General features: G+C 38.9%; 1 protein-coding gene and 1 long non-coding RNA gene across 3 annotated transcripts in view; one reads left to right on the top strand and one right to left on the bottom strand.

Annotated features, from left to right (window-relative positions):
* Ica1l (islet cell autoantigen 1 like) overlaps positions 1–22,087 on the top strand; it is a 41,680-nt gene extending 19,593 nt beyond the window's left edge. Inside the window, exons 6-13 of one of the 2 annotated variants that reach the window (XM_042666984.1) lie at positions 618–816; positions 2,341–2,466; positions 4,591–4,689; positions 6,143–6,228; positions 8,979–9,019; positions 10,103–10,360; positions 14,224–14,301; positions 19,286–22,087. In XM_042666984.1, coding sequence (XP_042522918.1) covers positions 618–816; positions 2,341–2,466; positions 4,591–4,689; positions 6,143–6,228; positions 8,979–9,019; positions 10,103–10,360; positions 14,224–14,301; positions 19,286–19,401 — 1,003 coding nt within the window. In that variant the 3' untranslated portion in view covers positions 19,402–22,087. Of the gene's footprint in view, positions 1–617; positions 817–2,340; positions 2,467–4,590; positions 4,690–6,142; positions 6,229–8,978; positions 9,020–10,099; positions 10,361–14,223; positions 14,302–19,285 lie in introns of both variants that reach the window. The other variant, XM_042666983.1, reaches the window with a different exon arrangement.
* Positions 708–24,075, bottom strand: LOC122096431. Its single transcript, XR_006145299.1, has 3 exons — positions 24,022–24,075; positions 19,094–19,161; positions 708–788 (listed from the first exon to the last, which is right to left on the bottom strand). It is a non-coding gene; the product is annotated as an uncharacterized LOC122096431 (long non-coding RNA).
* Positions 24,076–26,012: the final 1,937 nt, after the last annotated feature.

Here is a 26,012-nt window from a genome sequence, read left to right as displayed (position 1 = left end):
GAAAAAAGTGAAAATAGTTCTCAGGCCCACGATGATGTCAAGCTTCCGTGCCTTTTTTCTGAAGCAGCATATCAGTGTAAAAGTCTTGAAAGAAGTGGGAGAGAGTTCAGTGTCACTGAGTTAGGTTTGATGTATGTTTTTTAATGCTTGTGTGGTTTTTTTGTCCCCATCCTCACAGGCTAAAAATTCCATGCTCATTAGTTCTGTCATCTTACCTGCTCTTCTAAACTTATTTTTTCTCTAAACTTGTCAAATGAAAGGTCTTATATGAACTACATTATACTTTATAAATGCCGGTCCTTTGTCACCCCAAGAACTCTTTTTCTAAATGGCAGATTTACCTGCCTGTCAGGTATATGGATTAACATCCAAAGTGCTCCAAAAATTATAAATTATATATTTCCTAAAGTAAAAAAGGAGAAGGTATAAAAGGGAGAAAGTATAATAATTCAAAGTTGACTACATGAGCCTTACTTACTTTCTACATCTCCTTAGATACGTCAATAATTTCATATTTCTAGGCTCATTTTCAGAGCAAATATTTTTTATAATTGGTTTGAACTTTTGTTTTAATTATGGGATGTACAATCCTCTGATTTTTACCTTTCTTCCATTAGATTGGCCTTGTGTACTCCTCTCTCTCGACTTAAGCAAGAAGTAGCAACATTTAGTCAAAGGGCTGTATCCGACACATTGATGACAATCAATCGGATGGAACAGGCACGCACAGAATACAGAGGAGCTCTGCTGTGGATGAAAGATGTATCCCAGGAACTGGATCCAGATACCTTAAAACAAATGGAGAAGTTCAGAAAAGTAAGAAAATATATCCTTTTCCTTTCCTTGATGCATAAAATATGGAACTGATACATAATAATTTAGTGAAGAATCAAGACAATAGCTCTTTTTTTTGAGCCATTGTCTTGCTATGTAGCCCAGCTGGCCTAGAACTGTATCCTTTTGCCTCTGCCTCTTGGCGTGTACTGGGATTACAGACATATATAACTGTCTCTGCCTTTTTTTAAATGGCTATTTTAATGTTCACCTTGGTAGCACATATATTAAAAATACATATTTTACTATAAATTATTGTTTGCTTGGAGATTTTGGCACACCTTCCACCCCCCATCTCTATCTCTATCTCTTGTCCTAGAGCTTGAACTCAGTGCCTGGGCACTAAGCTTCTTTTGTTCAAGGCTAGTGTTCTACCACCTGAGCCACAGCACTACTTCTGGCTTTATTAGAGTCTTGTGGTCTATTAGAGTCTTGAGAGTCTCATGGACTTTCCTACTTGGGCTAGCTTCAAACCACCATCATCAGATGTCAGCCTCCTGAATAGCTAGGATTACAGGCGTGAGCCACCAGTGCCAACCACACTTTTTTTTTTCATCAACCTTTTCCCTTTTTTTTTTTTTTAATCCCACTCGTATTAGATCTAACCACATTTTAAAGAATGTTGACCTGAACTTGTGGAAATTCTTTGCAGAAAGAAAACAGCTTACTACCAAAGGAAAATATATAATTTAAGTAAAAAGTTATATAAAAAGTTATTAATACTAAGAAAAAGTGAATACTATCAAAATTTTCATTCTGTTACAATACAATTTCCCTACAAACCTACTAAGCAAATATGCATAGACATGTGCTTTGCTAATAAATGACTCATTATAAATTATATTCCATAGGGCTGAGGGATAGACCCTGTGCTCAATCCCAAACCTAAAAAAAGTAATCCTCTAAATTTGACGTACATGGATATTAAAATTCATTCATTTCATAAACTCAGACCCGATAACAAAAACTCCTAATATTTGACATTGATGGAGAGCCTATACTTTTATGCCAGTTAGTATAAGTGTTTGGTGTCATTGATTACTCTCAGCAGCATGTAGGTAAACATGTCTTTTTGGTTTTGGCTACTTTTATTGAATAGAGCCTGGTATTTGGGGCCTGGGTTAGCCTGGACGTCAACGCTCCTTCCTATGGCCTCCTTCCTAGCTTTGATAACAAGCATGGGCCACCACATCTAATTCATTTCATTGAAATAAAGTCTGGCTTACTTTTTGTCCCAGCAAACCTCAAACCACATTCTTTGTATACCAAGTAACTGGGAGTATAGATTTGAGTCCATCTCTGATCTCATACTTTCTCAACCTAAAGATAGCCTGGGAAGACTCTCCTGCAATTATCAGGCATAGACAAAATCTTCATTATTAATTATAGATTATATCAATGATACAAAGAAAGAATATTGTTATTCTTTTACAATTTTATATGTTTAGAAATCTTCATTCCAAACCTGTATTATTGAAAATAATATTAATATTTTTGTGATTGCAGGTACAGATCCAAGTGAGAAATAGTAAAGGTTCTTTTGACAAGTTAAAAATGGATGTTTGTCAGAAAGTGGATTTACTTGGAGCTAGTCGCTGCAATATGTTATCTCATTCCCTCACTACCTACCAGGTACCAACCTCCATGGTCAGCATGCCCTTGCAGTAACGATGAGTGGTGAGATTCCTTTTTAAAAGTTGTCTAGAGGGTGAAAACAACTCATACAATTATGAAATTCCTTTCATTGGCATGTCGAGGTTGTCACATATAGACAATTATAAAAATCTAAACTAAAAGGACGTTACAGAGATTGTCTATTCCTGTAGTGTCAGGTTAGTCTTCTTCGTGTCGAGAGAGAGAGAGAGACAGAGAGAGAGAGACAGAGAGGAGAGAGAGGAGATAGAAGAGAGAGAGAAAGGAGAAGAGAGAGAGAGAGAGACCTAGAAACTCTCTGGTTTGAAAAGAGAAATGCTGAGGAGGCCAAATTCAAGTTCCATTAGCCTGGATTTTTACTGGAGAGCTGTCCTTCTGGTTTGAACTACATAGTTTCATCTGAAGCAAAAAAACAATGGTTTGAAAAGGTTGGAAACTTTTCTTGTCATTTTATAGATGACAATTCAAGTGAATGGCAATGTGGAGCTTAAAAACCTGTTTTCTAATTCTAGGTCATGGGTTCTTTTCATTCTGCCCAGTCACCATCCTATATCACTTGAGCTCAGAAGCCTCCCTGTGCTTACATTACCTCAAACCATACAGAAATAATTATAACGAGTAAGTTAGCAGTTAACAAATAGCAGCTACTGAATTCAACATATATTTACAAATAACAAGATAATACAAACTGTATTTGCTTAAGAAAATAATAAAATGGCTCTTTGTGCTATTTTAAAGGAATTCACCTAATACTGTGGATTCAGGAGTCAAGAAGGGATGTACATGAAAATAAAAGCATATGACCGTCCATGTAGAATAACTCCTTACACAAACAGCTGATAATTCTGTCCTCCTTTGTTCTCTCTACTCATACCTCTCTCTTTGACTAGGAACCCAGAAACAACAAGGAAGATGGCCAATTACTTGAGTACTTTTTTTTTTTTTTGGGTCTGGTCATGGGGCCTGAACTCTGGGCCTGGGCGCTGTCCTTCAGCCCTTCAGCTCAAGGCTAGCACTCTACCACTTGAGCCACAGCGCCACTTCCAGCTTTTTTCTTTTTGCTTATGTGGTGCTGAGGAATCGAACCCAGGGCCTCATGCATGCAAGGCAAGTGCTCTACCACTGAGCCACCTTCCCAGCCACTTGAGTACATCCTTGTGTTCTCAAGTGGAAGCATATATAAATATCTTACTATTCTTCAATAACAAGATGTTTAAATATGGTTGCCAACATGAAGATTATACATTTACATTTATTCCTCTTTCTATAGAAATTAGTATTTCCATACTTTAACTTTTTCTTTTAGACTGTTTAAGTGTTCCAGTCTATAAGTTTTTTGTTGTTGTTGTTCGTTTGGGTTTTTTTGGTGCTGGTCCTAGGGCTTGAACTCAGGGTCTGGGTGCTGTTCCTGAGCTTCTTTTGCTCAAGGCTACTGCTCTACCACTTGAACCAAAGCCTCACTTCCAGATTTTTTGGTAGTTTAGTGGAGATAAAGAGTCTCTACAGATTTTCCTGCCTGGGCTGGGTTCGAACCATGATCTTCAGATCTCAGCCTCATGAGTATCTAGGATTGCAAGGATGAGCCACTGGCACTTGGTTGGGTTTGCTTTCTTTTAGCTGCGTCCTCCATAGGTGATGGGTGCACGTACATGAATACACAGATGTTGGTGTCTAAACTCAGGGCTTCAATGTGCTAGGCAGACCCTTTGCCACTGAGACAGGTCTATAGCTCACTTTTTGCACTGGTTATAGAGACAAAAGTCTTGCTTTTTTGTGTGAGCCTACTGTTTGGACCACAATCCTTTTTTATGCTTTTCACAGTAGCTGGGATAGCATTTGCACCCTCACTACACCCAGCAGTTGACTGAGGAGGTTTGCCTGAACCCCATCTCAGCCTCCCGAGTAGCTAGAATTACAGGAAAGGCCCACTCACTTGACTACAGGGACTATTTTTTATTCAGAATTATGATTTACAGCTCTTTCTGGTTCTCCAAACTTGAACAACTGAATTTAGTTCTTGCTGCTTCTACTGCATCAACAAGGAAATGCAGCACTGAACAAAGGAGGAAAGAAGAACTGAAGTGTCACCTTTTTTGCCTACAGAGAACATTGCTTGGATTCTGGGAGAAAACAGCTCGAATGATGTCCCAAATCCATGAGGCCTGTACTGGCTTTCATCCGTATGATTTTGTAGCTCTCAAGGTACATTTTTCTTGTTTCTTGTTAACATTTCATTTGGGTAATAACACTGAAACTTTTTTCTAAGCTTAATTTGAAATTTATAAAAAAACATTTGGGCTATGTTTTCTGCATTCCTTCTGATAAGATGGATTAGCACTTCCTTGGTTCCAAATGATGGCAGCAACACTGAAACACAAGGGAGTATAGCAGTAGGTTGAAGGTGGTGTGTGAGGGGGAGGAAAATGAAAATAAAAATTCAAAGAGAAAAAAAAAATTCAAAGAGATAAGAAAAGACTATGGAACTAACATGTTGAATTGAGAACTCCTTAATGTACAAGATACATTATGGAAATGTGACAGAATGCTTGGCTATTCTAAACAATGGCCAGTTTACTTACATGACAGTTTTAGAACTTTAAGACACATTTCCTGTATTCACACTGATGTGTCAGATATGGCTGATGATAAAAATTAAGCTCACGACTTAGGTTTGATAACAGCTAAAGAGAAGAACATGCTTCATTAGTTCTCTCTGTAACAGAGTATCCTCAGGCCAGGAATGCAGTGCTTTTAACATTCGTACATCTTCAGTCACATCATTTGCACTGCCTTACTCATGTGATAGTCATTTCTTCAATTCTGATAGACTATGTTGCAGTACCTTTCATCTTACCATTCTGCCCTGTTTTCAGTAAGCTTAGAATTTTTTTTGACGGCTGGGCACCAGTGATTCACGCCTATAATCCTAGCTACGCAGGAGGCTGAAATCTGAAGATCATGGTCCAAAGCCAGGTCAGGCAGGAAAGTCCATGAGACTGTCTACAATTAACCACCAGAAAACCAGAAGTGGTGCTATGGCAAGTGGTAGAGCGCTCACCTTGAGCTGAAGAGCTGAGGGACAGAACCCAGGCCCAGATTTTAAGCCCCACAACTGACACACACACACACAATCTGAGATTCTTGCTGGATTCATATCAGCCACAGGTTCATACCTTGCTACTGAGATGATTTCTAAAGTCAGGTTCTGACATAACATCTTTCAACCCCAAAGATGCCTTGAATTAGACTGGGTTTTTACATTTTTATGTGAACTTATTTTTTAATTTCTATAATAAATGCTTCCTTGAATAGCACTTGATATATTTAGACAAATTTTATGTCTACTCAGAAGTGATGCTGAAAATCTTTAGCTATGTTTGGAGCATTGCAACACAGTTGAAGTGGACCTGTCAGAACATTGTTAATCCAACCTGTCGCTAGCCCACATCACAGTATGTGTGGTTCCTACAAGCAACCAGGATAAACTATGTATATGAGGCTCAGTTAAAATTACATTAGCATACACTCCCCACATGGGACTAGTTCCAAATTATCCCTATTTTATATGTTCTTTAGCAATGTATTTCTCATTTTGTTTTCAAAGAGAGAAACAGAGTCTTTGCATCTATTTAACATTGAATTTTTTTATCCTTAGAGATTACAAGACACTCCAAGCAAGCTTACTGAAGACCACAAAGAAGGACAAATAGAAGACAATGTTCTTACTGAAAACCTCAATAAGTAAGCAGGCAGAAGCTATGCTGTGCAAGTCCTGGATATCATTTTGTGACTTCATGTAGAATTATTTTTTCTCTGATTCATTGAATGCTTTCTTCCATGTCATTTTTTCCAGTATCCTTAGACATTTGTTTGGAGTTGTTTTTTTAATTCAGGTTTTACTATGGCAGGTAAAGAGTGACACGAGTACTAAATGAATTTGGGTTATTATTCCAGATTCTGACATTTGGGAGGTTGAGCCTTCTAGTAAGAGCCAGGTCATGCCTAAAGGGGTCAGCCGCTGTTACAAATCCACCTCTAAACCGCACAGATGAAGCTAGGCCTGGTTACTGACTAGTTTACGTACCTCGCTATGTATGACATGTTGCCTATTTCTCTTTTATTGCATATTTTCTTTGTTTCCCTTCCAGAGCTGCTGCTTAATCCTCATTTTGACTAAATTGACTAAAATAACAAACTAAAAAATAAGGACCAAGATGATCCTAAATAGAAAGCATTTCCCCATTTTCTCTGTGGGAAATCAAAATCAAAATTTTGGCTAACTGGAATATATAAATGTTTTGGGATCAACAGTGTGTGTGTGTGTGTGTGTGTGTGTGTGTGTGTGTGTGTGTGTGTGTGTGTGTGTGTGTGTGTGTGTGTGTGTGTGTGTGTGTGTGTGTGTGTGTGTGTGTGTGTGTGTGTGTGTGTGTGTATGTGTGTGTGTGTACTGGAGCCTTGTGCTCTGAGCTTTGCTCTTTTGCTTGCACTTTACCACTTGAGCCAGACCTCCAGTGTTGCATTTTGCTAATTGGAAATGGAGTCTCAGAGAGATTTTTTCAGTTTGAACTAGCATTAATACAAGTCTTAGACTCCAGAATAGATAGGATTATAAGTGTGAGTGCCACTGGAGCCCAGCTAGGACCAACAATTATCAAGTATTAGTTATAAATTAAACCTATCTTAGCTATATATTGGCATTTTGATTCATACCTAAATGGAATATTTATTTTTTCGATTCTTTTTTTTTTTTTTTTTTTTTGTCGGTCGTGGGGCTTGAACTCTGGGCCTGGGCGCTGTCCCTCAGATCCTCAGCTCAAGGCGAGCGCTCTACCACTTGAGCTACAGCGCCACTTCCGGTTTTCTGGTGGTTTATTGGAGATAGGAGTCTCACGGTCTCTCCTGCCCTGGCTGGCTTTGAACCGCGATCCTCAGATCTCAGCCTCCTGAGTAGCTAGGATTACAGGCGTGAGCCACCAGCGCCCGGCTTATTTTTTTGATTCTTATATCTCATAGAAGTTATTTTTTCAAAATCTTTCCATGATTCCTTAACATTACAAGAGCTACTTTTTGAGCTAACAGATTCCCAAGCACTTCATCCCCTGTTCAATACAGTCATTTAAAAACCAAATACATATATTGTCATTGGAAATTTTATCCCAAATCATAAGTGTCTATTTGTCTAATAGATTTATCTTGTAGTATTTGTTAAAAATCAACATCCTATTGCTTTTACGTGTCTTTAAAGGCCTACTAGAAACAACCTTGACTAAATCTGTTTAGTTTTTTACCTCACCTTTTGGTTATTACATGGATGCTATAAATCAGCTATTAGATGGATGCTATAAATCTCCAAAATTAGTATTGATTGATGATATTCTAAACTAATATGTCTTCTTTTAGAAACATGAATTTAGAATAGAATGCCTCACTTTTACAGGGATGTTCTTGTATTTAGTTGTTAAGTAAAACCATTCAATGCTTGAAAATGAAACTTCATATTCTATGGCTTTGATTTCTCTAAATTATAGTACAAGTTAAATTTCCTTTATGTTAGAGGTGTCAGATTTTGGATTTTTAAAAAAAACTGGAATAGTCACATCTATATAAATGAGTAATCTTGGGGATAGGACCAAAGTCTAAAATGAAATTCACTTATGTTTTACAAACATCCTATACACATAGCCTGAGGTAATTCTGTACAATACTGTAATAATTTTGTGAAGAAACAAAGTTTCTTGGTGTAGATTTTTTCCCCTTTGGTATCATGTCAGTGCTTGAAACATTATAGATTTCAGAGCCTTTTGATTTGTTTGGTTTTTTTTTTTTTGGGTCCGGTCATGGGGCCTGAACTCTGGGCCTGGGTGCTGTACCTCAGCTCTTCAGCTCAAGGCTAGTGCTCTACCACTTGAGCCACAGCGCCACTTCTGGCTTTTTTCTTTTTGCTTATGTGGTGCTGAGGAATTGAACCCAGGGCCTCTGGCATGCAAAGCATGCGCTCTACCACTGAGCCACCTTCCCAGCCCCTCAGAGCCTTTTGAATTGGGGATATTCAACCTTACATTTAGCACACTGCCTACAAATGCTGCTGTTACAATGTTGAATATGGGTAGACTTTTTGGTTTGTATAGATCTATAAAAGTAAGAAATTCTCCCAGTGATAGATTTTTGGGAGATCTACTAGACAAATATTTTATATATCCTCCCCCTTTTTTGGGGGGGGGGCTTGTCCCTGGGCTCTTTTTGCTCAAGACTAGCCTCTACCACTTGAGCCACAGTGCCACTTCTGGCTTTCTCTGTGATTAATTGGAGATAAGAGTCTCATGGGAGGGCTTCAAACCATGATCCGTAGCTCTCAGCCTCCTAAGGAGCTAGGATTACAGAGCCCACCAATGCTGGGCTCTAAGTTACATTTTTAACTATATAAACTCTTTGGGAACTATGAACCAAATGTATTTTAACAGAATCTATGCATTATCTTGCTTTCACTTCAGGGTAGGTTTGTCCGAAGAAGCAAGCTTCAGGAGAGAATCAGGTAAGATGTAGATTTGTTATCTTGAAATGGTCACATTTTCAGTTGCCAAAAGTTTATCATACCTTTTAAAAAAAGATTTTGCTAATATTCATTAATAATAATAAATAAAATTTCATTCTATAAGTCCATTCTATACACATCAAATTATCTTTTTTTTTTTTTTGGTCAGTCGTGACGTTAGGACTTTTTACTATTTTAACACTAGGTGGTGCAGTAATCTAGGTTTGCCATATTCCTGTTAATGTGTTGTTTACACATTAAAGCTTGCCCTCCTCTGTTCACTGCTATTTAAGTATCCCATAGATTATGCCATCAAATATTTGTATTTCAGAAAGTCTATTCTGCAACAAAGTTGTAAAATTTATAGGTGAAAGAGCCTTTTGTGTTTTGGTTTAATTTTTAAATCATTTCATCCTTCATGCATTCCAATCAAAGCATTCAATTATATATCTTCCTCCTTTAAGAATTCACTGAGGAAGTGGTGCTGTGGCTCAAGTGATAGAGCACTAGCTTTGAGCACAAAGAGCTCAGGGACATCACGCAGGGCAGCAAAAAAAAAAAAATTCAGTGAAATTTCTTATGCTAATATAAAGAATTTTAGTGCTTTCCACGTGTGTAAGGTCCATTCCTAGTATTAGGTTATGTATATTCAGGATAAATACCTTATTAATTATGCTGCTCAAAGCTCTTAAATCTTTCTTTAATCATCTTTATCCCCTTCACTTTTTTTCTTTTTTACCAAACATGTTATATTAAACAAACATGATATATTACCAAACATGGTATATAGTGTTACTGTTTTTATTTCTCCATGCATCTTTTGTCATTTGCCTTACATAGGTGGTAGCTTAATTATTTCAAATATTTATAACTGTCCTTTGTTATACCCTCATTGTGAAAATGTGACCATTTTGATCTAAATCTTGCCCACTTAGGAATAATTGTCACATTAATTTCCAACCAATTTATTTGCTGGTAAAAGTTCTTTGGTACTGTAAAAGAACAATGAAACTAATTTATCATGTGTCTTACTCTCATTTCTTCAAAAAGAATAGCCTTTCTGCTTTTATTTTCAATCAGCAGCAGCAAAAGATGTACCTTCAGATTCACTGGAAAGAGAAGATTTTGAGAAGGAATTCTCATTTCTGAATAGCCTTCTAAGCCCTGCTTGTTCCAGCACTAGTGAATCTACCCAAGAATGCCAGAGTTCTTGTGGGAGCGCCAGTGCTGGTGTCACGCCCCAGGAGGCTTCTGTGGGGTCCGAGCCTCTTGCTCATTCCTCTGGATTCCTCCCCTCACAACTCTTTGACCTTGGCCTTCGTGCTGCTGGAGCTTTCAACAGTAAGTATCTATCAACCATTTGCACACACGTGCCTCATTATACCTTTGGAAACAAAAATAGTATGCTTGTTGATGGTAGAACCAACAAGGAGCTTGATTTTTTTTTTTTTTCTTTTTTGGTTGGTCCTGGGGCTTGAACTCTGAGCGCTGTCCCTCAGCTCTTCAGCTCAAGGCAAGCACTCTACCACTTGAGCCATAGCGCCACTTCCAGTTTTCTGAGTGGTTAACTGGCAATAAGAGTCTCAGGGACTTTTCTGCCCATGCTGGCTTTGAACTGTGATCCTCAGATCTCAGCCTCCTGAGTAGCTAGGATTGCAGGTGTGAGCCATCAGTACCCGGCTTAAGGAGATTGATTTTTTTTAACTGTAGTACCACTGGATAAAATCAGCACTCACCACCAATGAACTGCAAAAATACCAAATCTAATCACACTGGATATATGTCACGGAATCTGAATTGACCTGTTTCCTTGCCAGTTCCACCAGACTTACATGCTCTTAGACACTGACTTTCCTAGTTGTTTGGTTTGCCATACTTGACCTGATAAGTTACCCTCCCAATAGGAGATCCATTTCTTTCATTAAACAGAATTTGGTGTGTTTTCATTCTGTGAGTTCAGAGTTAACAAGAAAAAGGGACAGCTTGAGTAGCTGGGTCCAGGAAGCCTTCTGGGTAAAACAGCAGGAGTGGAGGACACAGAGGCAAGCTGGGAAGAGGTATTCCTGAAGGAACACCCACCTCAGTGTGCTATCCTGTTTCCAGCTCTGCACCTTGGGAGTCATTTTGCTCCTCATGTCCATATTCGTTATCAAGTCACGTCTATTCTGTTTCTGAAACTACTTCACAACTAGAGCCATTTAGAGCCTCCCTTGGCTTCGTTTTGCTGCAATATAGCTCCTAACAAGTCTTTAGCTCCCAGTTCCTCCTCCACACTTCCTCCAAGAAGCAGATTCTGAGGTTAGCACCCTGCTTTTAAAAACTGAAGCACACATGGTTTCAGGATAAAACCTGCATTCCAATTTTTATCTCCTACCTTACCTTCAGAATATTTGCTGTTTCTGTCACCCCATTCAGTACTTCCAGATCCCTTAGAGGCACCTTTCTGTTGCTGTTCAGTAATGGAGGATGGATGTAAACCTTAGTACAGGATTCCCAATGAAAGCTTTCTCCATGATGGCCAGTCCTTGAATTGCTTCTTAGTACTAACAGATGGCCTTTCAAAGTGTTACTTGTATCTGTTTTCATAGCTGTAGTCAGTTTATCTTCCCTTAAACAGGTCTCTCATCTCCCAGATTTTATTATTAAAAAAAACCTTCAAAAAATAAACCATTCACACCTGTATCAGCATCTTAACTTGCTGTACTTTGCATTAAAATACTATATTATGCTATATCACAAGGGCATGATTTGTAGGGATTTGTCTTGTATATTCTGTGACAGAAGCATGAAGTTCCCTCAATAAAATACCAGTTAAATAACCATTTGGTAAGAATTTATTGACTAGCCTAAAAGAATGGACAGGATTACTGGACAAAGAAGCACTCTATCTAAGGATAACTGTGGTGCCTTCCTATGGCAAGGTTTTTCCTGGCACATCAATGGCCTGGTAGGTCTAATGATTTGTAAACCAATTGCTTTTCCATCATGTGTTCTAACTCTTCTACCCCCTATTTTTACGAGTCTCTAACAGCTTGATTTTTCTTCTAGTTGATACAATATCAACAATCACTTTCACTACTGAAAACAATTGGTCCCAGCTTGAAAACAAACAAGATATTCCCATCTACTAGACAAGTTAAAACTCAGTGTTTATGTGACTCATCTGAGGTCATAGGGCAGTGTAAACAATAAAGGGAGCAGAACCTGGTCCCCTGCACCTCATGCAGGATTCCACTATTTTTTGTTGTTGTTGGTGGTAGTCATGGGTCTTGAACTCAGAGCTTGGGTGTTATCTCTGAGCTCTTTCACTCGAAGCTACATTCTACCACTTTTAGCCACTGCTCTTCTTCCAGCTTTCTGGTGATTAATTGGAAACAAGAGTCTCAGACTTTCCTGCCCACGCTGGCTTTGAACCATAATCCCCATACCTCAGTCTCTTGCGTAACTAAGATTATAGGTATAACCACCAGTGCCCTGCTCCATTTCACTATTCTTATGTCCACTTTCTTTTCTCCTGCTAATGTAGCTGGGCAGTGAGCTAGCTACCTTAAGAGAAAAAAGACAAATGTTTTAGAAACCCCAAGGTCTTAGTCTACTTTATGTAATGTACCATAAGATTGGATATTTATAAATAGGTTCTGCTGGCAGTTCTGATGGCTGAAAAGTCTAAGGGCATAATACCAGAATGTAGCACATCATCTCAGGGCTCAAGGTGAAGGTCAAGTGAGTGCTTAAGACAAGATGGGGCCAGATTTACCCTTTCTATCCAGAATACACCCTGTGACTACTAATCCTTCCAGGATAATGGCAGTAATCCATTCACAAAGGCCAAAGTCCTGAGGACTTGCCTTTAAGGTTCTTCATACCATCATGACAACCATATTTCAATATAAGTTTGAGGGGGACAGTCAAAATATAGCATGCTATCTGTGTGCATGCCATGTGTGCATGCATGTGCACGCGAGCGTGACTATGTGTGTGTATATATTCTGAAGGTACTGGAATCTGAACTCAGGGCTTCATGCTAGCTAGCTAGATGATCTACCTTCTCCATTTTCAATTTTCTTTTCTTTCTTTCTTTTTTTTTTTTTTGTCAGTCGGTCGTGGGGCTTGAACTTTGGGCCTGGGCACTATCCCTGTGCTCTTCAGCTCAAGGGGAGCTCTCTACCTCTTCAGCCACAGCGCCACTTCCGGTTTTCTAGTGGTTTATTGGGGATCAGAGTCTCATGGACTTTTCTGCCTGGGCTGGCTTTGAAGCATGATCCTCAGATCTCAGCCTCCTGAGTAGCTAGGATTACAGGAGTGAGCCACTGGTACCCAGCCATTTTCAATTTTCTTAAAAATTATATATAATGTATATCATGTATGTGAGGCATAGTCTACATATTATATACTTACATATTTGTTATATATATTATTAAATGTTAATATTTGTTAACTATATAAATATTAAATATATATTGCATTATGAGTATTTTTAGGGGTTCTTAACTCTTCACAGTGAAGAAAAACTGTGAATTATCAAAATATACCCAGTTCTGGACACTAATGTGCTTCATTTTGTGTTAAGATTTGTGGATACACCATTTAGAATTGAAGTCTTTCTTTAATATTTTTCAAAATGACTTTGAAAACTATAAGGATTTCCAACCAACACTGTCTGGTACTAAAATTAGATGATTGGCTAAATACCTAATTCCAGATGTTTTTCCCTCCCTTTCATACGGGGAGGGGGGGAGGAGATGGGAGCAGGGATTTCAACTCAGGGCCTCACTCTCAAAAGGCAGGCTATATACCTGGGAGCCAGGCTCCCAGCCCTGTTTGGTTTTGTTGTTGTTGTTGTTTGCTTTTTTCAGTGGTCCTACTTCTTACCAAGACATGTGCCTGAGCTGTGATGTACCTAATTTTAGGCTTCTTGTTACAGTTAGAATAACAGGTGTTGCCATCAAGTCAGTTCCTGGTTAAGAAGGGGTTTCATGAACTTTTCTGCTCAGTTGCCTTGAATAGTGATTCTGCCAAGTAACTGGGATTACATGCTTGTATCAGTGGTGCCAAGATAGCTTTTAGTTTTTTATCCTATTTTACTATAAAATCTTAGCCTATCATAGACCAGAGGACTTAGCTATTTTTTTATGTTTTCTTTTTTTGATGATTTTTCCTGTACCCTACTTAGTTAACAAAATTCTTTTCTCCCTTCCCTCTAGACTGGGCCTCCCAAGAGGAATCAGAGCACACTGATAACCTACCAGTGCCTTCACAGAGTCCAAAGAAATTAACACGATGTAAGTTACTTTTTTCCATTGCATTAAGAATCAGTTGAGCTGGGTGCTGGTGGTAGTTTGTGTTAAAAGGAAAATTTTCCAGGTGTTAGTGGCTCACGCCTGTAACCCTAGCTATTGAGGAGGCTGAGATCTGAAGATCTTGATTTGAAGCCAGCCCAGATAGCAAAGTCCAGGAGACTCTCATCTCCAATTAAGCACCCAAAAAGCCAGAAGTGGAGCTGTGGCTTACTTGGTAAAGTGTGAGCCTTGATCAAAATTGCTCAGAGACATGGGCTGGGAAGGTGGCTTAGTGGTAGAGTGCTTGCCTTGCATGCCTGAGGCCCTGGGTTCGATTCCTCAGCACCACATAAGCAAAAAGAAAAAAGCCGGAAGTGGTGCTGTGGTTCAAGTGGTAAAGCGCTAGTCTTGAGCTGAAGAGCTGAGGGACAGCACCCAGGCCCAGAGTTCAGGCCCCACTACCGGACCCCCAAAAAAAAAAATTGCTCAGAGACAGCACTTAGCCCAGGGTTCAAGCCCCAGAACTAGCACAGGAAAAAAACAAAAAAAAAGAAAGGAAAATTCTACCTGGCTATTCTTATAGAAAGCAGAGAAGAAAAACTGAATTGTCATAGAGCAGGATGTTGCATTTTGTGTTAAGATCTGTCTAGTGGATATAAATTTGGTATAGGGGGGTCCCCCAACTCTTCTTAGGTCCTTTTTAAGGGCCTTGTGCCTGTTAGGCAAGTTCTCTATCACTGAGATATAACCCTGGGTCAGATGCTTTTTGATTACAGGAAGCCTGTTAACAAAGAACGCATTCAAGTAAATAAGATACCATCCTAATCAGTTGGGGATGCAAAGATTTAACCCAGGGCCTTATGTATACTAAACACTGGCTCTACCACATAGCTAGTTTTAACATTACCTGTTCAAAAGTTTATGTTCACACAGCTGTGAAATAGATCGTTGGAATGTTTTTCATCTTGAAAATCCAAAACCCTATGACCATTAACAACTCCCCCTTTCCCTCTCCTTAAACCCCTAGTAACCATCATTCTTTCCTTTTGAGATAAGGTCTCACCATGCTGGCCTCAAACTCATGGTTCTCTTGTCTCAGCCATTTGAGTGCTGGGGCTTTGGGTGTGACTCACCATACCCCTCCATCATTATACTTTGTTTCTCTAAGTTTGATTATTTTATATACCTCATGTAAATAGACTAGTACAATTTTTTTCTGGTGACAGGGCATTTCATTGAGCATAGTGTCTTCAATGTTCATTCATTTTGTAGCATGTGACAGATTTTCCTTTAAAAGGCTGAATATTTAGTTGGATGCTGTTGGCTCACTCTTGTAATTCTAGCTACTCAAGATGCTGAGGATTGCAGCTCAAAGCCAGCCTAGGCAGGAAAGTCCATGAGACTCTTCTCTAATTAAGCACCAGAACAGCCAGAAGTAGAGCTGTAGCTCAAGTGGTAGAGCACCAGCCTTAAGCAAAAAAGCTAAGGGAAAGTGCCCAGTCCCTGAGGTAAAGCCCTAGGACCAACATACACACATACACACACACAGCCAAATAAGCTGGGTACTGGTAGGTCATGCCTGTGATCATAGCAACTCAGGAGACTGAGATCTGAGGATCAAAGCCATCCTGAGAGCAGGAAAATCTATGAGAGTCTTGTCTTCAAGAAGCAACAACCACAAAAGCTAGAAGTGGAGCTAGAAGGGATAGCGCCCAAGACCTGAGGACTGGCACCAAAAAAATACATATACCACATCTGGTTGTTTTATACATCACAATTTTCAAACAGCCTTACTGAGATAGGAAATATTCCCTCCATTGGCTGTCAATACTCTGCTATAAACAGGAGACTTCCTTTCTGCTCCAGTTATTTTGTCAGAATAGATTCCTCTCTGTCAGTGCTTTCATATATATATATATATATATATATATATATATATATATATATATATTCTGCTCAGATTTCAAACTGCTCTTATATTGGCCTGTAGAAGCTCTACAAAAAGCCTACATTAATCGTTTTCCCCTGTGCTCCACATGTTGACTTCTTAAAATGTTACCATATTTGGTAACCATGATCACCAAACATTACTGTTTGCTTTATATTCTGTGTATCTTCTAATTGAGTGTTCATTTCATATACATAATTCCTATTTAACACTAGATACTTCAGTATCAGCTTCCTGAAAACAAGGTTTTGATCATTGTATGATTATGTTACATAATGATCAAAGTCAGAAAATTAACTGCCATAGGACCACACACAGTTTGAGTACAAATCTTACTCAGTTTTGGTCACTGTTCCACTGATGTGGAGAGTGCCAGAGGAGAAAAACAGCTTAGTTTTCATTTTTCTCAATCTAGGAACCAAACCAGAATTGAGCTGGCAAGTCTCTGTAGTCTCTAAGTAATCCTTAATCTTTTTTAAATAACCTTGAATGTTTTTCACTGTGCAGCAGGTCACTTATTTTGAAGACTGTCCTTCAGTAGGGTTTATCTGATTTTTTCATAATTAAATGCAGGTTGCTCATTTTGGCAGAACTAGCAGCACAGGAATGGTGCTGTACCATCTTAATCTTATCAGGTGTGTGATGTCTGTTTTGTCCCATTGCTGGTAACAGTAACCTTCATCACTAGCTTAAGGTGGTATCTGCTATATTTTTCCACTACAAAAGTGTCTACTTTTTTTCCTCTTGTTGGCTAACAGTGGTCTCATGGGAAATATTCTGAAACTCTGTACATAGCTTCTTTTGTAGTGGTATTAGGGTTTTGAATTCAGAGCCTTAATGTTGGTTAGGGTAACACCTATAGCTTGAGCCATGCCCACCATTCCTTCCACCCCCATTTCTGTTTATGTTTTGCATTTCTGTGTGGGCTGGGCCTGTGACCCAAGATCCTCCTACCTATACCTCCCTCCTAGCTAGGATGAATGCACAGCTTGTTTTGCTGAAACATGGTGTCACTTTTTGCCCAGTCTGACCTTAAATTATGGTCCACCCACTCTCTTGCCTCGTGAGTAGTTGGGATTATATTGTGGGTCACCATATATGTCCTAACTGGCTTTTTTCTATCAAAGTTTTGTCAATTAATTTGGCATTTACTGATAACACCTAGTTTTTCTTTGGAGATAGGAATCTTTGGATGTAGCCTAAGCTGGCCTCAACCTCACGTGTTCCTGCCTCAGTCCCAAGTGATGAGTGCTATGTTCCATCACACCTGGCTCTTTGATCATTTTTCATGAATACTTATTACTGTGTTGCTGAGTTTGGGCTTCTTTCCCCTTTTTCTCCAATCTCAATATCTCTAGCTCTACATCCATCTTCCTCGCTCTGATTCTCTCCTTTTCCCCTTGTCTTCCTCTCTCTCTGTCCTGGAGACTAAACTTAGCACCATGCACATACTGCCTAGCAGTCCACCACTGAGCTGTGTCTTCTTCCTTCACTGTAATTTTTATTTCCACAGTCTCTGTACATTTGTGAACATTCTTAAAAATAAAAACATTCTCTCTTGTTCCCCTATGGATGTATTCATTGATTTTCTATCAGTACATACTCATTCTTGGAATCCTACTTTTCCAGTGCTTTGTGGTTAAAGATGGAATCACAAGCAAATCACAGCTTCACACTGCAGATTCAGAATATAGTGGTAGAGCGCTAGCCTTGAGCTGAAGAGCTGAGGGGCAGCGCCCAGGCCCAGAGTTCAAGCCCACGACCTGACCCCAAATAAAACAAAAACAAAAATAAAACTAATTCATTGTGTCCATGACTCAAAGCTGTAGCATGTATCATAGTGCAGGTACTGACACTACATCAGCGTGCTCTAAAGTGGATCTGGACACAAACCAACAGGAGACTTTTACTCTGCCCGGATCCTTAAGGTTTAGTGCCCAAATCCCAGCCTTCTCTGGTCTATGGCAAGTATGAACCAAGTATGTCACAGAGGGCTGACTTGATTCTGGAGTGGACTGCCTTTTACCCTGGTCCTCTGGATTTCCAACTCTGATGTTGAACCATTTGGCTTTCAACAACCTGGCCTTATATGACCTACAGTCTGTTCAGATTTGTTAGTTCCAGCCCAGTATCTGCAACAGTGAAACTTGAAGGCTACGTATGCATAAAAATTTCCATTTTCGGGCTGGGAAGGTGGCTCAGTGGTAGAGCGCTTGCCTTGCATGCTCAAGGCCCTGGGTTTGATTCCTCAGCACCACATAAGCAAAAAGAAAAAAGCTGAAAGTGGCGCTGTGGCTCAAGTGGTAGAGCGCTAGCCTTGAGCTGAAGACCTGAGGGACAACGCCCAGGCCCAGAGTTCAGGCCCCATGATCGGACCCCAAAAAAAAAATTCCATTTTCTACAGAAGATAAGAAGGATTTGATCAGAAAGAAGTTATGATATTGGGAGTAGTGGTACGTATCTGTAAATCCCAGTACTGAGGATACTCAAACAAGAGAATTACAAGTTTGAGCTGGAAGTGAAGCTGTAGCTCAAGTGATAGAGTACCAGCCTTCAGAGAAGAGGGTATGGGGCAGCACCTAGACCTTTAGTTCAAAACTTACCACCAGCACAAAAGCAAAAACTAGAGTATATAGAAAACAAATAAAACAACTGTAAATTCAAATGAAAATGTATGTTAATATGGTAGGATTAGGAGGATGTTTTTCCTATATGTGATACTTTTGTAATACTTTCACCATAAAAGTCAACAAATGCTGAGTTAACAAGTTATTTTAGTTTTAAATTTTACCTGATATCCTATAATTTACCTTAAAATTAAATGTTTCTAAGATGACTAGTGCTTACCTTTCTCAGAGCAGCGTGTAATTACTTCACTATGGGAGCTTCAGCAACGCACAATGTGTCTGCATCAACTGTTAAGTAGATATAATGATCTTCAATTTTTTAATAAAAAGTATCTTTTTCAAAATCATAAAAGTGATACAAAATATGACTTCAAAACACTGAAACTCTTCAATGTGTTTTTCTTTTTAATAGCCCCCAACAATGGTAACCAAGACATGTCAGCCTGGTTCAATCTATTTGCAGACCTGGACCCACTTTCAAACCCAGATGCCATTGGACACTCAGATGATGAACTTCTTAATGCATGACTGATGTTCATTTCAGGGGTCTTGAGACATCAATTTTACAACATATTGCCTTTGTGGAAAAGGAGGTTCTATTGTAACCCACACCTGAAACCATGATATTTGCGACTATAATACCTGTCAGCCAGTACCTGTAATCAGATGGTAAGGACCACATATGAATAGATTGCATATATCTTTGGATTTGTAGATGCTGATACTAGGTGAAAAATTTTTAAAATAACTGAGTCTGCAATATTTAGATGCCAAATTTAGGTCTAAATAATAGGAATAATTCTGTCAATAAGGAGTTGAGCTTATTTCTTTGAGAAGCATTTTATATTCATGACCTTGCCGACTGAGAATTCTGTATGTGGTAAGGACAGCATGTACACTGGGTGTGGTTTGGGGGGTGTTTTTTAGATAAAACAGGGTCGGGGAGTCTGTTGTGGAAAATAGCATTAGCCAGCTTTGTCTTTGGTTGGAAAGATAGAATAAGAGGACTCAATTTGCTTTAATGAAATCAGAGAAACTGTACTTGTTCCTCTTCATGTGGAAGCTAAAATGTAATATAATGAAGCTGTAATGTTACCTTTCATTCACACAGAAATCATGGACACCCTTAATGCCATTATTAAACGGGGTAAGTAGCAGCGATTAATTTGCACACCTATCTTCCATAGAAATGGGAAAAATTATCTTCCCATTTTATAAAACACAATTTGCAACAACATTCAAGACATTTTCCAAGTATTTCCAGGCTATCACACATGGTTCAATGAAATGCAACATTCACATTATTCCTGAAATGAGTGGAAAACATTCCCCATTTGGAATTGCCAGGAAATTTCCGTCTTAATTCCAGAAGACAAATGCTAGACACCTCTGTCTTCCATGGATTTGTATGCTTAATCCCTTATTTCTTGATATGATTTAGCATCACACAGAGAAAACCCTAAATGACTCATAAGGAGGTGTTTAATTTTTCCGCTTTTCTATTTTTGTGGGTGACATTTGAAACTCTTTGATTATTAAGCAAAAGCTGTTACCCTTGCAGGGTTTAAAGCCTAAGTTTTGGAGGGAAGGCTATTTAACAGAAATTAGTAAACAGTGATTAAAAAAAAACAGCTACTAAGTATATGTACTAGCCACTCAATTCCTGTCTATTTTTTCTATTTTAGTTGTGAGGCAATATTTCAAGTGTTAGTTTGTCATCTAGTCCATTGTAATTCCATAAGAAAACAGAGTTTTGTTCACAAAATTTTCATGTAGTCCTAGTTCAAAACTGGCTTACTTATTTGTAATGCCACTGGACTGCAGTACAGTAGGTAAAATCTGTTGCAGTCTGGCCTAACCACAATGTTAACTGCCATGTGCTTTCCAGAAAATACACCACTATGGTCAAGTATGACACAGGATGAAAAGATCTTATTTGAGGGCTGGAAACATAGGAAAGGTTATAAAGTCTTCCCTTAATATCTTTTACAATATTATTCCTATTTTTGTTTTTTATGAGATGCTGTTTTTTCAGAAACAATTGTCTTTCTTATTCAGTGAAGAAATTTTCCAGTCTGCAAAATTGTCATTGTTCTGCCAAGATTTTTACCTAGATTATCAACCACAATCTAAATTCTATGCCTTCAGTGATTCTAGTGCTCTCAACTTTGTTTTAAAAAATTCCAAGCTTACATCTTGGGTTTGTTCCATTTTTCTTGGCAATAGGATTCTTTGAAATACTTTAGTTCACAGACATTTGAATATTGTCCCTTACATACATGTTCATACTTGTTATCAGGTATAAACAAAGATACTTTAATGAATAGTGGGCCTTGTGGGCTACAAGCTTGAATCCAGACTATGAATGGGCAGGAATAACACCCTCAATTTCCCAAATTGAAATGCACACAAGATTTTTTTCTTAATTCAATTCTTAGTTTCATCTTTCAACACAATATATGTTATCATTTCAACTCCAACAACTGCATTTTTGACAAGCATACCAATAATTGTTGTTAAATGAATAATTATTCCTGTTTTCTCAGAATTAGTAATTCGAGGTCAAAAAATAATTTGATGGTCAGAAAGAGACCTTTTGCTGTAGTAAACCAACACTGATTAATATAGTGCTTGCCTTCCTGCCTATAATCATGAAGGCAAGCACAGTTCAGCAGGAGCAACAGATGAGCAATAACCAGCTGCTACTTATCTCCAGAGCATCCATTAAGAAATTAATTATCCTGAACAAAGAGTAGAATGAGAATATCTCTTTCAAAATAGATACCTTTTATATTCAATGGGGGGGGGAGACATTGATCTTGTACCTTATTTTATACCAGATAAAAATGCACTGATGATTAGAAAAGCCCCAGCAGAAGGAATCTGCCTACTCTGTCTATAACTGCCTCTAGAGGAGAGGCGGAATACCAGGGCGTAAGATCAGTGTAGTTTGTTACTTTTTGAAGTCTTTGTTTTGCAACTGTAGAACATAGCTCTGATAAAATTAGAAACAAACTACTTCAATAAAATAGGTTTTAGTATTTGCACAATGTAATAAAAGGGTAATTCAGCTGTGCATATTTCAAATAACTGTATTTATAGATCACCTAGAAATATGAGGGCTTAGAGCATTAAAACAAAAAAAAAGATTAAATGTGCTCTATTTTTCTGAGCCTTATTTATAAATAAAGATTGCAAGATGGCATTAAATACAGTTTGTTTCCTAAAGTGTTTTGTTAATCAATAGATAATTCAACAATAATTCATTATTGTTTTCCTATTTTAAAACTTGGGTTTTACCTCAGGACCACAATAGTGAGAAAGTAAATGAAACTGACAAAGACACTTGAGAATGAAAGAAAAACCATAGTAGTTGCTATCCTTGTGAAGCAAATACAGAAGAGGACTGGATGTGAGATGAAGAATGTGTATTCTCTATAAACACTTCTGGTAACAAACACAGCTATCAGATGTAAAAATTCCAAGTTTTGAATAGCCATTGAAGAACAGCCATTAGTATTCATCCTGAGTTGTTGAAAGCAGAAATAAAAAGTAGAGAGCCAAAGTGATCTAGTTATTTCTGTCTTCCATAACGGCAGAGCCGTACATCTTTTTTTTTAACATACCAATTTTATTATATCCATTAGACTATGTGTGTGCGCATGCGTGCGTGCATGTGTGTGTGTGTGTGTGTGTGTGTGTGTGTGTGTGTGTGTGTGTGTGTCATGGTACCTGAACTCTAGGCCTGGGCACTGTCCCTCAGCTCTTCAGCTCCAAGGGTAGTGTTCTACCACTTGAGCCACAGGGCCACTTCTGGCATTTTCTGCTTATGTGGTGCTGAGGAATTGAACCCAGGGCCTCATGCATGCAAGGCAAGCACTCTACCACTGAGCCACCTTCCCAGCCCCCTACATCTCTATCTCAATGACACTGAAGCAACCTAGAATCGTAAGATACAGATATTAGGAAGAAAATAAAATCTTAAAATATTTACTAATCCAGTAGCACTAAAAATAATACATTTAAACATGCAACAGTAAGGAGTTTAAATATGGCAAAGAAAAACTATGAAACTATGAGTGGATCACATTCAGAAGCCCAACATAAAATGTCTTTCATCTTCTGTGTACAGCCTAAAAGAAGACATAAAAGCTCCATAAACACTGTCAATGGTTTTCTCTGGGGGATTTGGGGGGCGGGCTCTGAGATGGAACTTAAGGCCTTGTACATGCTAAGCCCTGCTGTTAACATTTAAAGCCAAGATATAATTCTTCATTCAGTGGTGTAAATAAACTGTTGGCCAAAGAGTACATTTAAAAAAAGGAAATAAAGATATGGTTAGTAAGATTTCAAAGTGCAAAAAAAAAAAACCTTCCAAGCATGGTGGCTTCTGCCTATAACCCCAGCTATTTGGGAGATGGATATCTGGAGGTTATGGTTCAGTTTTTACCAGCCTAAGCAAAAAGATATTTGAGACCTCATCTCAACCAATAAATCATGACTGTACGCCAAGGATACCCCAGGCAAATATGGAAGATCTCTGAAAAATGAAAGCAAAATGGGATAGGCATGTATGCCTTAATTGGTAGAATGAATACCTGCCTAGCAAGCAGGAGGCTCAAACCCTAGTACTATCCCAAAACAAAAATTAAACCCTATTTTCCTGCTGCTTCAGTATCACCTCTAGCAGGACAAGAACTCCTTGCCTTCTCATCGCCTAGAAGCATAGACATTCACCTGTGAATTCCTTTCATACCTCTTTTATGTAGTTCACTCTGCCCCCAAGGCATATGCACATAGTTCTTAACTCTAAATCTCTTGTTCCCACCTGCTCTGCAAGGCTCCCTCCCCTGATGCTGTCATGCCATTGCACAGTGGGTATCTTTCTGGGACTACTGCGCATACAATGTGTGTGTGTCTTTTTACCCTGTATCTCTTCTTTTTCTTATTACTCACTGAACATCATCCAAAAAAGCAATTTACAAAATGTAATCATAGTGGCCACCAGTGAGGATCACTGGTGAGATCTGAGGATCATGATTTGAAGCCAGGTGGGACAATAAAGTCTATGAGCCTTTTCTCTCCAATTAACACTCCCGACCCCTCTCACCCCCCCACCCCACCCCAGTGTAACCATGAAAGCCTTACCATGCAGAAATAATGACTTAACATTACGGCCTTTTTTTTTTTTTTTTTTTTTTTTGTAGTGCTGTGCATCACGATCCAGATGATTTCACACCTTTCATTGTCTTCTTTCCCTAAAATGGACAGATTATGTTACAATTTAAAAATTACCTCTGTGGGACTAGGGATGTAGCTCAGTGGTAGAGCCTTGCCTAGCACATACAAGCCCCTGGGTTCAATCTAAGCACTACAATTTTTTTTTTTTTAATTAAAATTACCTTTCTAAGTCAACAAGTCAGCTAAAGGAACAAATGTATGCAGACATGTTCCCCAGATTAAATGCATTTTTCTTTAATTTCTGTAACTACAGCAACATTAAAAACCAGAGGAGGACTGGTGTCACTAACTTCCTGGTTTCTTGTCGGTTGTGGGGCTTGAACTCAGGGCCTAGGTGCTGTCCCTGAGCCTCTTTGTGCTCAAGGTTAGCACTCTACCACTTTGAGCCACAGCTCCACTTTGTTTTTTTTTTTTTTTTGGTCCAGTTGTGGGGCCTGAACTCTGGGCCTGGCCGCTGTCCCTCAGCTCTTCAGCTCAAAGCCAGCGCTCTACCACTTGAGCCACAGCGCCACTTCTGGCTTTTTTCTTTTTGCTTATGTGGTGCTGAGGAATCAAACCCAGGGCCTCATGCATGCAAGGCAAGCGCTCTACCACTGAGCCACCTTCCCAGCCCTCCACTTTGTTTTTGAGTGATTAATTGGAGATGAGAGTCTCACAGGGACTCTTCTACCCAAGCTGGCTTAAAATTTTTTTTTAATTTATAAAAATACTGTACAGAGGGGTTACAGTAACATGAGCAAGGTAATGAGTACATTTCCTATCGAGCATTGTTACCCCCTCCTTTGTTTTTCCCCTACCATCCCTTTCTTCCCCATCTCCCCAACTCCACCCTCTCCCCCACCAAGTTGTAAGGTTCGTTTTCAACATAGTGTCTTATATGTCTCATTGTTACAATGGGTCAACCTGTATCCTTGTTTCAGCATTTTATTTCCCTTTCCCTCCCCAAATTAAAAAAATGTATATACAAGATGCAAGGCACTAGAATCAAATACAGTGACAACAGGAGTTATACCATAGGGGGAAGAACATACAAAAGGAAAAAAAATCACATAGTACATTAAAAACTTGTACAACCACTCTGGAAAGCAGTATGGAGGTTCCTCAAATGACTATACATAAAGCTCCCCTGTGACCCAGCAATCCCACTTTTGGGCGTTTACCCAAATGGTCACAAACAAGGCTATACTAAACTACCAGCACAACTATGTTTACTGCAGCATTATTCACCATAACTAAGATATGGAACAAGCCTGGATATCTCTCAGTAGATGAATGGATCAAGAAAATGTGATCACACACACACACACACACAATGGAAGTCTTTGCCTCCATCAGAATACCACCAACCCATTTGTTAGGAAATGGAAAGATGGAAAAAATTATATTAAGCCCCAAAGAAACATAGGTCCCATGGTTTCCCTTATTGCAATAGCTAATATATGTTGAGGATAATCTTACCAGACAAGCAAAAAAGGTCAAAAGCTATGTACATAGGACCATATAAGATGATGCTAAACACAATGAACCACAGTTTGGCTTTGAACCACGATCCTCAGTTCTCAGCCTCCTGGGTAGCTAGAATTACAGGTGTGAGCCATCAGTGCTTGGCTGACTTCTGGTTTTTAACCAGCTTCCTTTGGTACTTGAACCAAGCTGCAACAGCTGCAGCAATCAAGGGAACATGGAAGATAAGGAGAGGAAGCAGGGCAAAGGCCCAGTGTCTGATGCCCACAATCTGCAGTGATACTAAAATGTGTTTTATCAGTATTACTGGTGCAAGGCTTAGTTGTTGAGTTCTGTAGTTAAGACTTGGTTCAAAAACAGAATGGGACATTTTTCAGATGTATGACCCATTATGCTAATTGGAATCAACTTAATTCTAATTTTATCTGCTAAAC

This window comes from Dipodomys spectabilis, unplaced genomic scaffold, assembly GCF_019054845.1.
Source record: "Dipodomys spectabilis isolate Male_0828 unplaced genomic scaffold, ASM1905484v1 ptg000373l, whole genome shotgun sequence".
Taxonomy (NCBI): Eukaryota; Metazoa; Chordata; class Mammalia; order Rodentia; family Heteromyidae; genus Dipodomys; species Dipodomys spectabilis.
This window is presented reverse-complemented; position numbering and strand designations above follow the sequence as displayed.